The sequence below is a fragment of the Rhinopithecus roxellana genome, chromosome 18 (genome assembly GCF_007565055.1).
Source record: "Rhinopithecus roxellana isolate Shanxi Qingling chromosome 18, ASM756505v1, whole genome shotgun sequence".
NCBI classification, from domain to species: Eukaryota; Metazoa; Chordata; class Mammalia; order Primates; family Cercopithecidae; genus Rhinopithecus; species Rhinopithecus roxellana.
Window position 1 is genome coordinate 93,708,137 of NC_044566.1, and position 15,000 is coordinate 93,723,136.

Sequence of the window (15,000 nt, forward strand, 5' to 3'; positions counted from 1 at the left end):
ATTTTTTTTTGTATTTTTAGTAGAGACAGGGTTTCACCATGGTCTCTGACCTTGTGATCCACCCGCCTCCGCCTCCCAATTTTTTTCTTTTTGATGGAGTTTCGCTCGTCGCCCAGGCTGGAGTGCTGTGGCGCCATCTCAGCTCACTGCAAGCTCCGCCTCCCGGGTTCACGCCATTCTCCTGCCTGAGCCTCCCAAGTAGCTGGGACTACAGGCGCCCGCCACCTCGCCTGGCTAGTTTTTTGTATTTTTTAGTAGAGACGGGGTTTCACCCTGTTAGCCAGGATGGCCTCGATCTCCTGACCTCGTGATCCGCCCGCTTCGACCTCCCAAAGTGCTGAGATTACAGGCATGAGCCACCACGCCCGGCCTCCCTCTTTGGTTTTAAAAAAATCAGAAGCAAATATGAGAAAAATGTAATCATTTGTTAATTTTGAGTATGAGTTGTAGTAGTATAAAGATACCTGTTTTTTTTAAAAAAAAAAATAAAATAAAATAAAAAAGAGAGAGATGGAATAATGGATATACTTATTATTATTATTATTATTTTGAGACAGAGTCTTGCTCTGCCGCCCAGGCTGGAGTGCAGTGGTGTGATCTCGGCTCACTGCAAGCTCTGCCTCTCGGGTTCAGGCCATTCTCCTGCCTCAGCCTCCTGAGTAGCTGGGACTACAGGCGCCCATCACCACGCCCGGCTATTTTTTATTTTTTTATTTTTTAGTAGGGACAGGGTTTCACTGTGTTAGCCAGGATGGTCTCAATCTCCTGACCTCGTGATCCGCCCACCTTGGCCTCTCAAAGTGCTGCGATCACAGGCATGAGCCATCGTGCCTAGCCTGGATATACTTATTTCTAAGATAGCAGATATCTGAGCACATTTGATTACTCAAAAGAGTTTTATCAAGTGGCCTTTGGTTTGGCATTTTTGCTATTGTTGACAAACAGTTTTTATTTATCTTCTTCTTCCTCCTCCTCTTCTTTCTTGCCTAGCTTTCTCTGGGCAACCCTGGCAGGACCTTCTTGCCACCCATTTTCCCTTTAGACTCAGAGCCAGTGACACCACCTGTCCTTCTCCAGCAGCTTCCCCACCTTGCTGTCCTAAGGCTGCTTCTCACGGTCACTGATTCCACAGCTCACCCAGCTTGTCTACACATCTCCAAAAGCAATCCCAGGGTCTATGGATTGGATGCTGGGGATTCTGAACAGGACAGGCAGTAGTCTTTGGGGGGCATTAGGGGGGCCTTCTCCTCACCTCCCTTAGCTGGTCCATAATCCTTCATTTTCCTCCCACAGCCTACTTGATCCACCTTTGTCCTTTCATCAAATTTAGACTTCTCTTTCCCCAGATGTTATCTTTCAACTCTAAGAGCACTTGGAAAGTTCTGTGAAATTGGTAGGAACTTGTGGGGTTTTCTTCTGATCTTCCTCCCCGCACGCCTGACAGGGAAGACACGAGCAGACATCACGTCCTGTGGTTTCCGGGGGTCGCTGTCGCCATCCTGACCATCTAGCTGGCAGGCCAGGCAGCACAGGGTGCACTGTGTGGCTTGGCACTCTCCAGTCTTGCACCGCCTGCCTGCACAGCAGCCTCCTTCTTGGGATATTCTTAAATGGGGCTGGGGTGGCATTTCTGAGGGGTGATGAATCGGCAGAGGTGCTGTGGGTTTACTCACCAGAAAGTGGCAGTGGATTCTGAAGAACTAAAAGTCTTGAATCTTAATAATAGCAGAAACAGCAAAAGTAGAAAAGGTGGCAAAAGATTTCTATGGCTATCAAACTATTATTGGATTTATTAAAGGATGCACATTCTTCTTAGAATCTTCTGCTTTCAAAGTACACGGCATACATTTCATGTCTACCAGGTTTTCTTGAACTCTCACTAAATTCCTAAAGTATTTGTTTACAGCAGAAAAAAACTCAAATAATCATTTCTATTTTTCTTGGCTTAAAAAGTTACTGAGTTTCTCAATGCAGTAAAATTACACGGCTCTGATATTTAAAAGAAGAAAATACAAACATTTAAATGAAAAATAAAGCAAAAAAAAAGCTTTTGTTAATTCAAGCTATCTTAACACATTATTAACAAATATTTTAGACACTGGTTAAACAAACTGGCCAAGAGATTATAAAATATAAATTTGTAAACTTTTTTGTAAGCATCTTGAGGGCAAGAACAGTACCATTTTTATCTTTTATAATCTCTATAGTACCCACCACAAGAAAACACCAAGAGCCTGCAGAATGAATAATGCCAGTAAGAACCTTGCATCTTTAAGGCAACAATGGTTTATAACAGCTGTTTGCAGGATAATCAAGAAACATCAAAAACAAGATTTCGAAAATCAATATATAACAAAGCGTATGTTAAAAACAACCCCTCATGTTTTTACAACTTCTCATAACAGCGCAAGGAAGAAATTAAGTGCTGTTTTAAACTGATGTTGACCACATGTAACCTCGCTGTTGTCATTCTGGGATGATCAAGGAAAAATGACTCATTAAAAAAAAAAACAACCCTGAAGACTTCAATCACACACATATTCCTTTTTCTCCCTTTTTGACACTTTTTTTTTCTGAAGTGCCCAAACTGAGAAATACATCACCTTTAAATACCTCATCTTAACGGCTGCCCCATGAGGAATGTGACTCACTGCTGTATCAAGTAAACAGTAATATAACAGAATTTTGATACTTCTTTTCAGCGAATTTGACAGCAGTATCTTATTTTTTAAACATATTATAGAAAGATTTTACACATGGTGGTTATTGGACTTTTCTTATCCATGGGGATAACCTTTGTCTATAAATTCTCTAGTGGAGGTAGAAGAGGAAAACTGTGGCTCCAAACTCCACCTGTTAATCCTGAAGAGCTACTGAAACCATCAGTCCGCGTGGAGAAGCCGCAAGCGGGAGGGGCTGGATCAATTCAATGGGCACATGACAGTGGTTTCTCTGGAAAACACCTGTCACAGCCTAACCCAGGGGTGGCTATGAGATCCCTGCCCAGGGGCACCTTTTGAGTTTTGGAAAAAGTGAGGACAAAGTTTTGCCACAGAGGCAGGTGCCTGGCATTTGTTCACTCTGGGGACAGGGAATGGGGAGGCGACGGCCTGGATGGTGTCAGCTGTGAAATGCTGATCTCAATTTGTTTTGCTTGCTGAGAAGAAAAAACAATAGGCAGAAGGAAACTTCAAAGTGTTATGATGGCAACACTCTTAACTTTCTTTTATAGATTTTTAAAAGATTGTAGTTTGAAATAATTTCAAACTTAGAAAAGTTTCAAGAATAGTACCAGGAACCCTTGATTCCTCCTTAACCAGATTCACCAATTGTTATTTTGCCATAGCCGCTTTCTCTTTCTGTCTCTGTCACACATACACACGATCACACACAATGTACTGACATGCACAGACATTATGCCTCAGCCATTTGAGAGCAGGTTGCACACATCATGGTGTTTTTTCCCTTCATACGTCAGTGTGTATTTTCTAAGAACAAGAATATTCTCTTTCCTAACCACAGTTGGTATGTACCAAGTCCTGGAAATGTAAAATTCATATAATACCAATATCCAATCCATAGTCCAATTGATGAAACTGATCCTAAAATGGCCTTTCATCAGAAATTTTTTCTTCAGTATAAAATCCAGTCCAGGATCACATTTTCCATTTGGACAGCATGACTCCCTAGTCTCCTTTAATCTGCAACATCGTGCTTCTAAAGAACATAGGCCAGGTATTTTACAGAATGTCCCTCAAATTAAGTTTATCTTATTTTCCTTTACGATCAAAGTTATGCACGTTGATTGTAACACATAACTGATATGTCCTTTTCAGGATATGAACATAATAATTCTTTGTTCCATAACTGGTGATGTTAATTTTGATAACTTGGTTAAGGTGGTGTCCAATTTCTCCTCTGTAGAATTACTGTTTTCCTTTATAATTAGTAAGTAACTTGTGGAGGGGTACTTTGAGAGTACAAGTGCTCCTCAACCTACGATGGGGTTAAGTCCCAATAAATCCACTGTAAGTTGAAAATATCCTAAGTCGAAATGCATTTAGTATACTAAACCTACTGAATATCACAGCTTAACCTAGCCTACCTTAAACATGCTCAGAACACTTAACATTACCCTACAGTTGGGCAAAATCAACTCTCACAAATCTAGAGTGTTGACTATCTCATGTAATTATTGAGTATTGTGCTGCAAGTGAAAAATTGAACGGTTCACAGTCGCTGCCCAACATCGCAAAAGAGTCTCGTACCATGTATCGCTAGCCTGGGAAAAGAGCAAAACTCAAAATTTGATGTATGGCTTCTACTGAGTATGTATCACTTTGCACCACTATAAAACTGAAAAATTGTTAAAGTTTGACCATTATAGGTCAGGGGCCATCTATACAGAGATAGCCTAGTCTTCATATATTGATGATTTTTCCCTGAATGGATTACTACAGTGCTTGCAAATCTGTGATTTTCCAATACTATCATTCTTTGTATATTTATTACTTGATATTCCATTCGGGAAAAGCATTTCATTTCCTCCAGTGTACGTATTTATACAAATATTTATCTACTAATATCATTATAATGCATGAATTCTTACTATCCTTCATTTATTTTGATCCCTAAAGCTGATGCCCCAGATGTGGCCAGCAGGATCCTGCAGCTGGCTCCAGTGTCTTCTGACATGCCCCAGCAGCGACTGATCACTTCCTTACTTTCCTGGCACACAATGATCCAGGGCTATCCTGTACGTTCCCTATCCTGGGCCTGGAATCCACCATTTCCCTAAAGAGGCCTGGTTCCTTTTAGTGGGGAAGAGTGTTTAGAAACCAGATCTGGGCAGTAGGTGAGCCCATTGCTACCAGGAGGCCACTGCTTCTGAGCCCTCTCAGTCAGAGTGAGGGTATGTGTACATACACACACACACACACACACTCATGAGTTTACAATGATAGTGATAATTCCTTCCCAACCCCACAGGGTTCTCCCTTGCCTTCCCCGGCTTTATATTTTTATTTTCCTTCTTCCACAATAAAATCAACCTAGTTCCTCATTTGCTCAAACCTACAATACAGCATAATTTTAGAATTGCTATACTCATACCCTTATGAAAACTAAACCTATGAAGAAATGTTTAAGATTTGTTTGCAGTTCTTTTTGTTTCTTCATTAGTCTGAGGGTATATCAGGTTCAAAAGTTACTGAAAACCATTTTCCCTCCTTCAATGTGATTATGTTATTCATTTGAAATGCAGTTAGATCATTTGTTTCTTTTCAGTTTTACATTTGTCCCTGTCTTTTGGTTTGCTTGATGAATATGTAAAACATTAACATGACTCAAAACCATACAAAAGTGAAACCATGCCAAAGGTACACTCCCTCCCTATCCTCCCACCTCCTTGTTCCCGATCCTTTATAGAGAACCAATCTCATTAGTTTCTTGTATATACGAAGTGTAAGAGCATCTAAAACAAGCTACCATAATGCATTCCCACCCCCTACTCCCAACCAATAATGCCTTCTTCAAACTTGTAAGAACCACAGTAGCAAAAAAAGGCCCAAAGTCTCTATCACGGTGGCAGATGGACCGCTGTCACCATCTTTGTATTTACATGCTTGATTACTTTCAAGTCCTGTTGATCGAAACTGCTTCAACTCTGAAACATGGATTTAGAATGAGTACCAGGTATTACTGATGAATTACCTGTTCCTCGGAAACTTCTAGAGGAGGGGGCGCTGCTGGCTCAGACTGCCGACCACCCTGATAGTTTATGTTTTGTCGCTGACGTAAAGGAGGAAAAAGACGATTCCAATTGATCATTCCTCCCTAAAAAGAGATCAACACACGGTTATCAGACACAGAAGGAGCAGAACCATCATAACGCTTGGAAGAGCTTTCTCTCAATGCAGTTACATCTATAGACTGGGAATGTAGTGTCATATTGATCTGCTCCAGGCAAGCAATTCAAATCCAAAAGTATCACAACATCCTTCAGTCAATAGCACAAAATTGGCACCTGCAGTAGGTGCTTAGGCGAAAAGAAAGTAATGGGCAGTGCAAAAGCTGTTTGTGCACTGTGGCTCTGGAAGGCAGTGAAAGACACATACAAACACTCCTAATTTCAGCCCGACTGTGACGCCACTGACTGTCCCAACTCCAGTGAACTCTTAGGAGCTCAGGGCTTGGCAGGGTGAGATAGGAAGGAAGGCATGGAGAGGAGGCTAAGTCACTGAGGGCAGCCAGATATCTGGTGTTTCCACCACGGCCCTTAAAATGCTTCCCCACTCTACCTTTCTTCTTCTTATGACTGAAGTAAATCCTGAGTGTGCCCAGTGCAGGAAGACTGCAGACTGTGATAAAAACTCAGCAACAGGCTAGAGAGTATGAAGGGAAATCTGACAAACAGGGAAAAGGTGAGAAGTGAGGATCAGTAACCATCTTTCTGAGGGTGGTTCCACGGATCCTGAAGACCGACAGCAATGCCATTCCTTGCTTAGTCTATGTCACCAACAAAAAAAGAAGCCACCATGGGAAGAAAAATGCATCACATGCTGCTTTTAAAAAATCCATGTTTCTAGCTATATGGCAATCTTTGAATTTATGAATTTAAATCTCTATTTCTAGAAGTCTTCTAGTCCTGACAAAATTATAGACTAAGTATCTGAAAATCTTCCTACTATAAAGACCTAAAAAAGCTATTAATAGATAAATATTTCTATACACAGCTAAACATGAAAGAAGTAAGTGGAGTTGCAAGGCCTCAGGAACAAGCGGGAGTGGAAAGCAGAGCCGCAAACAGTGAGCATCCCGGGAGACGGGGGAGCACAGGTCCTGCTCACCCAGAACCACACTGGGTTTTAGCACTGTTTGGGTTCAGAAGATGTGGCCTTGGGTCTGAAAGAGGCAGCAATTCTGAGCTCAATTATCTGTCTAAAGATACAATCTGCAAATGGCAGCACCCTCAGCGAAAGAGATGAAAAAAAATCAAACTAAAAAGCCTGTCCTCCCCCGGAAGACAGCAGGAATCTTGGTCCTGCCTGAGAATTAAGAACCACAGGCAAATTTGGGGTTCAAGTTATACTATACATATGTGGTCTCAGAACCCATCAAAAAAGTTACATAAAATTGGTTTTGGGATGGAGATACCTAAGGAGCCAAGCAAAAGCAAATGTAAAACTATTCTGGAGAGATATTCTCTTGCCTTGGGGTTACATGGGTTTTATGGAGCTTTATGGTTAAAGCTCCAGTGGGGAAAAACTCAGAATTTAAAACTACAAAATCCACAAGGAAATCACCAATGATGAGCAAGTCGGCACACACAACACAGAGGAGGACTGGGTCCCCAAGGACCTGAATATAGGAGGATCTGAAAATGACTACACACTTCAAAAAGACTAGGACGTCACAGGAGGACCTTAAAAAAAGACTAAGGTATTACGAGAAAAAACAGCTGTGAAAAAAAATTAGGGAAACAAAAGCCACTCTCACCTCTTCCCTACAAAAGATAAATCTAAAATATAAACACGTACACAAGTTGATGTAAAGAGATGGAAAAAAAATCAGAGAAACACTAATCAAAGAAAGCTGATGTTGCTACATTCATGCCAAATAAACAGACCTCAAAGGCAAAAAAAAAAGGCAGTATTAGGGATAAAATCAGTAGAATACATGAATATATTTATATGTAACACAATGGCATCAAAACACAGAAAGCAAAAATAAATAGAATTACAAGAGAAGTGGAAACATCCGGACATATATTTAATTTTCAGCACATAACTCAGTAACTGATAGATCAACCAGTCAAAAATAATAATACAAAAAATAAATAACAAGTTTATTTCTCAATGGACATATATACCTTACATTTAATAGAAAATATACATTCCTTTCCATTACATATAAAGTATTTACAAAGTAATTGTGCACTAGATCCTATATGAAATATTCACAAATACCAAATCATAAACATTACACAGATTATATTCTCACCACAATGCAATTAAACTAGAAATCAATATCAAAATAATAACTATAACAAAAAACCCCACACATTTGGAAACCAAAAAAATCCTCATAATGGAAATTAGAAGATATCTCAGAATGAGTAAAATAAAACTATTACCTACCTATCAAAGTTTATGGGATGTAATAAAGTGGTTCATGTAATTTTAAAATATTGAGCTTAAATTAAAAAAAGAAAACTGAAAATTAAAGGGTTATGTATACCTAATTTAAGAAGTTAGAGAAAGTAACAATAATCTAATGAAATGAGAAAGAAGAAAGTAGAAAGTTGACAGCAAATGCCAGTAAAGTGGAAAACAAAGAAACAGAAGGAGTCACTAAAACTCACTGCTGGCTGTTACAAAGTCAAATAAAATAGGCAAACCTGGCAAGCTTGATGAAAAGACAGACGAAGGAGCACAAATAAACAGTATTAAGGATAATACAAGGGATATAATGGCAGATTTTAAAAAAATCACAAGAATACTTTATTCATACCAATAACTTTGATGAATGACAACTTTCTAGAAAAGTATAACTTATTAAAACTTATTCTAGAGAAAACAGACATTGGTAATTATCTTTGAAAATTGCGGCTGGGCGCGGTGGCTCAAGCCTGTAATCCCAGCACTTTGGGAGGCCGAGACGGGCGGATCACGAGGTCAGGAGATCAAGACCATCCTGGCTAACATGGTGAAACCCCGTCTCTACTAAAAATACAAAAAACTAGCCGGGCGACCTGGCGGGCGCCTGTAGTCCCAGCTACTCTGGAGGCTGAGGCAGGAGAATGGCATGAACCCGGGAGGCGGAGCTTGCAGTGAGCTGAGATCCGGCCACTGCACTCCAGCCTGGGCGACAGAGTGAGACTCCGTCTCAAAAAAAAAAAAAAAAAAAAAAAAAAGAAAAAAGAAAATTGCTCAGGACCATCTACTTAAGCTGAGCCACACGTGAGACTCAGCAATTCCACTCCTGGATAAAAGAAATTCAAACACATGTTCATCAAAAGACATGGACTAGAATGTTCTCAGCAGCATTATTTATAATAGTCAAAGATGGGAACTACCCAAATGCCCATCAACTATAGAATGGGTAAGTTATGGTGTATTCACATACTGTAATCTAATAAAGCAGTTTGAATGAATGAACTATAATGACATGCAACAATATGGCTGAATCTCTCAAATGATGCTGGATAAAATAAACATAAAAAGTACATTTGTATGATGATGATTATTATATAGCATGTACTTTTCTGGATATATGTCATACTTTAATGTAATTGAAATAGTACTTAAAAATCTGCCCACCAAAAACCTACAGGTGAAGTGTATGAAATCTTTAAGGACTCCTTATCTTATATAAACTGCTCTAGAGTATAGAAAAGGAAGGAGAGTTTCCCACCTGATTTTTTGAGACTAGCATAACATTGTTTCCAAAATAGACAAGGCCATTATGAGCAAGAAAAATTATACAATGTATAGTTTATTTTTCTTGGGTAGATATAATAATCCTAAACAAAATATCAGCAAATTCAATCCAACAATGTTTAAAAAATAATTATCTAGTATGATGTACTATACTAGGATTTACCTTAGAAATCTTAGAAAATCTAGCAACATAATCCACACATGAACAGTTTGAAGGAGAAAAATCACTCATCTCAATAGGTATGAAAACAGTTTGACAAAATTCAGTACCCATTCATGAAGATACAAAAATGCCTATTACCAATTCTCGCATTCAGCACAAGTTACAGCATAATGAGAACAAAAACCAAACCCAAACAAAAATCTCAGGTAAAGAGAGAAAAAGAAAAACAAAACTCATTATTCAAATGATGACTGTCTACCTAGAAAATCCAAGAGTGTTTACAAATGTCTCTCAAAGCATGAGAACAAGAGAGTATAATTAAAAAGTAACATTCCCTCTACTGAAATCATTTAGAGAATGTATGTACAAAAAATTACTATTTATAAAGGGCAATAAAAAAATAAGGTAGTTAAGAATAAAATCAAACAAAAGATCTGCAAGATCTCTAAGTAAATGGAAAGATTCAACATATTCCTGAATTGAGCCTGGTAACATATAATCGTATAATCTATCCAGACACTGCCAACTCCAATCTAGCAGACTGCTGGTTCACTTCCAATATCCAATTTCCCTCTTTGAAAAAAACTGTTTTGGTTTTCTTGGGTGTGTATATATGTGTGACTTGCTACCTTTCTCAGTTTCCCGCCACATTGACTAGGTTCTGACAATGGTATGTCAGCAGAAAGGGAGTATGTGCCGACCAGGAAGATCCTCAGAGGCAGGGCTCGCCCTTCTTGGAGGATCAGGTGGAAGTCCTGCGCTGAGGATACAGCAGCAGCAAGGAGCCGGGGGCTGACACCCTTAGGACGCTGCCCCGCCGGCCTGGGCTGCCCACTGCTGGACTTCTGTACGAGATAGAAATAAACTGCCTTGTTTAAGTTTCTGCTATTTTGTGTTATCTGTCATTTTGGAGTCAGACTCCTATCATTATTCCTATTCCCATAAATTATTCCTCACTGCTATATACTCAAAATTCAAAAGTATGTACGTGTGTATATTTTGGTGGGACTAGACTATTTGAAGTTAAAGCTCAAAACTAGGCATGACTATTTTGAAGAAGTATGATAAGAAAGGAGTTCTCTACCAGTTATTAGGACTTAGTATTAGACTGCAGTAATTAAAGTCGTGTGGTATTAGTGCAAGTTAGGCAAAAAGTCCAAACAGGAGACAGAGTCTAGGAATCAACAGTAAACACGGGCACTTGGTTGTGAGTCTGCACTGAATACACAGTCCTGGGACAACTGTCTATAGACAGGGAAAAGATAAAACTAGACCTTTACTTCACACCACCCACAAAAAGAAACACTAAGATTAAATATTTAAAAGTGGAAAGCCAAACTGTGAAAATTTTTTTGAAGAAATAGGAGAATATTTTTATGTCATTAGGATAGGAAAGGATTTCTAAAACAGAAATATGAAGCGTAAATCACAAAGAAAAAAGTGGTTAAAAATTACTTTACCTGCAAGAACTTTTGCATTAAAAGTTCAATTGTTACTGAATTAAATAAGACAAACTACAGATTGAGAGAAAATGTTTACAACATATAACTGCTATATGCTCAAAACTCAAAAGTTACAAATCAATGAGACTTAATAAATCAAAGACACTTATGAACTTATAAGACAACACTTATAAATCATTGAGAAAAAAATAAGTGACTCAAGAGAAAAGCAGATAATGTATATGAATAGTCCATTTATAGAAGGGGAAATCCCAAGTCAAGAAACATATGAAAAGATATTCAATCTCACTAGTGTTAGGGAAAGGCAAATGAAAACAACAAGTTTTTTTTATACCCACAAGACTAGCAAAAATACACAGCCCAATAATACTGAGTGTGGGAATGATGTGAAAGAAATGGGAACTCTGATAAGTTGCTGATCAGAGGATAAACTGATACAATCTTTTTGGAGAGTAACATCTCAAGATCTAGTAAAACTATTCTAGTCTATGGCCTGGGAACTTCCCCTCCAGGGAGCTGTCAATGCTGAGGGGGCCATGTATGAGGATCTTTTGTGAAGCACTGGTTACAATATTAAGTAAGAAAATGGAAAAAATTCAGTTGTTCCTAAGGAGGGAAATAAATTAATAAGTGGTTCTATTATACAAAAGACCATTATAAAAGCAGCTAGAATAAATGAACTAGATTTACATGGGTAAATCTAAAATATACAATGTTGAATGAACAAAGTTGTACGAGAATATGCATATGCAATATATACATATATCATTTACATAAATTGTATGTAGTTTATGTAAATAATACAGATAAAACGTAATACCATTTACATAAATTTAAAAATACTCAGAACAAGAGTATATACTATTTTAACTTTTTTTTTGAGATGAGGGTCTTGGTACACCGTCCAGGCTGGAGGGCAGTGGCTATTCACAGGCACAATCATGGCGCACTGCAGTCCTGAACTCCTGGACCCAACCAATCTTCCGTCTCGGCCTCCTGAGTAGCTGAGACCATAGATGTGCACCATTGCGTCTGATCTATTTTAACTGTTTTAGATGGATATATGATAATGGTGACTCCGTTCTCCTACCCCCAACCCAGGAGATATTTGGCAATGTCTGGTCACAGTTTTGGTTGTTAAGTGGAGGGGAGAGGGGACAGGATGGTGGTGCTGTTGACATTTAGTAGGCAGAGGTCAGGGATGTTGCTAAACATCCTACAATGTATAGGGCAGCCCCTATAACAAAGAATGGTCTGGATCAAAATGTCAATGGTGTGTAGGTCGAGAAACCCTGATAAGTACGTATGTAGTGAAGATACAAAAACATGCAAAAGCACACAACACACCCGCTCCAGGACAGTGGAAGGGGAATGGCCTTTGAGTTACATTTCATTTCTTACAAGACAGTGGGAGAATCAAAGAGTAGGCAAAGCAAACAAAACCCCAATCCCTCTACTGTGATAGCAGAAAAGTGCTTAAAAAGCAGAAAGTTACGGCTCTAGGTTCTAGGCTGTTTTGACATGAATCTGCTCGTTACGCAGGGTTAAATATGAGCCTCTATAAACAGGAAATGTTTCCTTTACTTTGTCTTCTTCAAAAGCAATAACCACATATTTTAAAAATGAAGAAGGAAACAGCTTGCAGTTTGAACAGGCGCTTTATGAAGTATTTATTATTAGTTTGTAAGAAGATTTCAAATGAAGCAAAAATTGTTGTGTATATATACATGTATGAATGAATAAATATATATTAATACATACATACATACATACATGATGGTTTCCCAACTGAGGAGCAGTAAAAGTTTCTGACATTTTATTAAGCAGAAGTTCCATGGAACAGAAATCCATGTTCTACGGGCATTGAAAGATTTCTGGATGGGAGAGTCAGGCAGTGTCTACATCAGAGATGCCAGAAGAGCTCACGGGTGGCTGACCTCAGGCACTCGAGTGTCCACAAGAGAGTGTGAGCCAGGCACACGGTCTCGTCCTTGCTCCCGAGGAGTGCACCATCCCCCACGCAAGATACCCAGAAATGGAAAAGCCAGAACATAGCAAGATGATATATAATTAAGACGGGAGCTGTGAGGCCTAAATTAAAAGGACTAGAAAAGCTCAGAGTGGACATCAACCCACTGCAGCCAAAGCACAGGGGTAAGACTTCCAAGAGGATGGGGCTGGGGTTGAATATTAAAAGAGAATGATTTCAACGATGGAGAAGAAAGCAAGCAAGGCATTTTCCCCAAGGTGTTCAAAGACAGGGGCCTAAGTGGGTTTATACCGCTTTCAAGGAGCAAAGCAATGCTAAGGAAAAACGGCAGAGGGACAAAAAGGTAGAGGAAGCAGAGGGACAGAAAGGTTGAGGAAGCTGAATAAGAACAGTCTCTAGAGCCAGAACACCTGGGCTCAAATTCCAGCTCTACCTCTTACTGTAACACCTTAGGTACATTTTCAAACACTTCCATGACCCTTGGTTTTCTCACCTGTAAAGTGGTAATAATAACTGCACCCACCTCACATGGAGAGTATGAGAATCAAAAGAGTTAATTCATGTGAAACATTTAAAATAGAACGTAAAGCCATCTACAAGCTTATTGCAGCTTAGCTATGATTATTCTCATCCTTACTACCTGGCCTTACACTTTATACAGTATTGTTTTTCGTCTTCCCAACTAGACTAAAGGATCCTGGAGGGCTGCGAAGGATGGAAGACTTGAACATATTTCCCAGGTGGCCAGTACCACTCTCAGCTCAATACAGTCCTCGTACAAATTGGTGCCCCATAAAAGAGTAAAATGGAGAACAATTACAGAGGGGGCATTATGAATGTGATGTTTTAGAAAAACTCAAATTACTTCCAAAAGTATCTTCATCTTATTTTAAGACTGCTGGCCATTGGAAACAAATGCACCCTTTCTTCTCAGTCTCTGGTGCTCAGAAAGCCTTTATTGGCATGCCAGGTTTTGAAGTGTGAAGCATGCAGCAGGGCCACCTCCAGTCTACAATCGGTGGCCACCTGCAGGCCACCATGCAGGGAAGGTTCTGAGGGAGACCATGGGGTAGGCAGCGAAGGGCGATGTGACTGTTTAGGGGTGCTGTGCTTGGGCACACAGGAGGCAAGGCAGAGCCCACACAAGGACTTACTCAGTGTACTATGGACGAAGGCTTTCAAATGTTTTTCACCTCATGGCACACACAGACAAAGACAGATTTGCAAGGCCCACAGGAAAAGCCAAAACTGTTTACAGCTGGCCCAGTGTCTTCAGGCCCTTTCCAGTTGCCCCTAAGAGGGGAGGGGACCAGTATCTCAGCCAATGTATGACCATGGGACAGTGGCTGGGAAGCTCTACCCCAGGCCATAAGGAAATACCTACACATTTAGGAAACAGGTTGATTTAATAGGAGCCTCTGACAATGGGGATGACCTACCATGGAGATCAAGGGCATAAAAAGACTACATTGTTTTACTTGAATGAGTTAATGTGAAATCACAAAATTTTCACATCTACTAATGTACCTGGTGATACTTTCAGCAACAAAGGTAGAAAGAGAATTAAGACAACCTCCCTGCCTTTTAGAAGCTCAGAGTCTGGTATTCTAATAATGAAACAGTTTTTCCTTTTTCTTCCAGGTTATCAAAGCACCCTTTGTTAGATCCAGTGGATCCTCCTGAGCGCTCTCTGACCTGACTTCTGGCAGCACCAGGTCTTACTGACCACTCTTCCTCGACGTTCTCTTCCCCTGGCTTTGTGGCATCCCGCTTTCTTTCTAGCCCTCTGGCTATACTTTCTCAGTGTACTCAGATTCTCCTCCTCCCACTCCTGTCCTTCAGACACGGGTGTTCTTGAAGGTTCCATGTGGGAAGTGTTTCTCTCCTCCTTCTGTGTTCTGGGTGCCCATCCATTCCTAGGGCTTCATGGGGTAGAGACTCCTA

General features: G+C 39.9%; 1 protein-coding gene across 1 annotated transcript in view; it reads right to left on the reverse strand.

Moving 5' to 3' along the window:
- The window catches only part of UBAC2 (UBA domain containing 2), a 188,629-nt gene that overhangs the window by 15,997 nt on the left and 157,632 nt on the right, over positions 1 to 15,000 (reverse strand). The window contains exon 8 of the mRNA XM_010368522.2: positions 5,713 to 5,835. Within this exon, the coding sequence (XP_010366824.1) occupies positions 5,713 to 5,835 (123 nt within the window). The remainder of the gene's footprint in view (positions 1 to 5,712; positions 5,836 to 15,000) is intronic.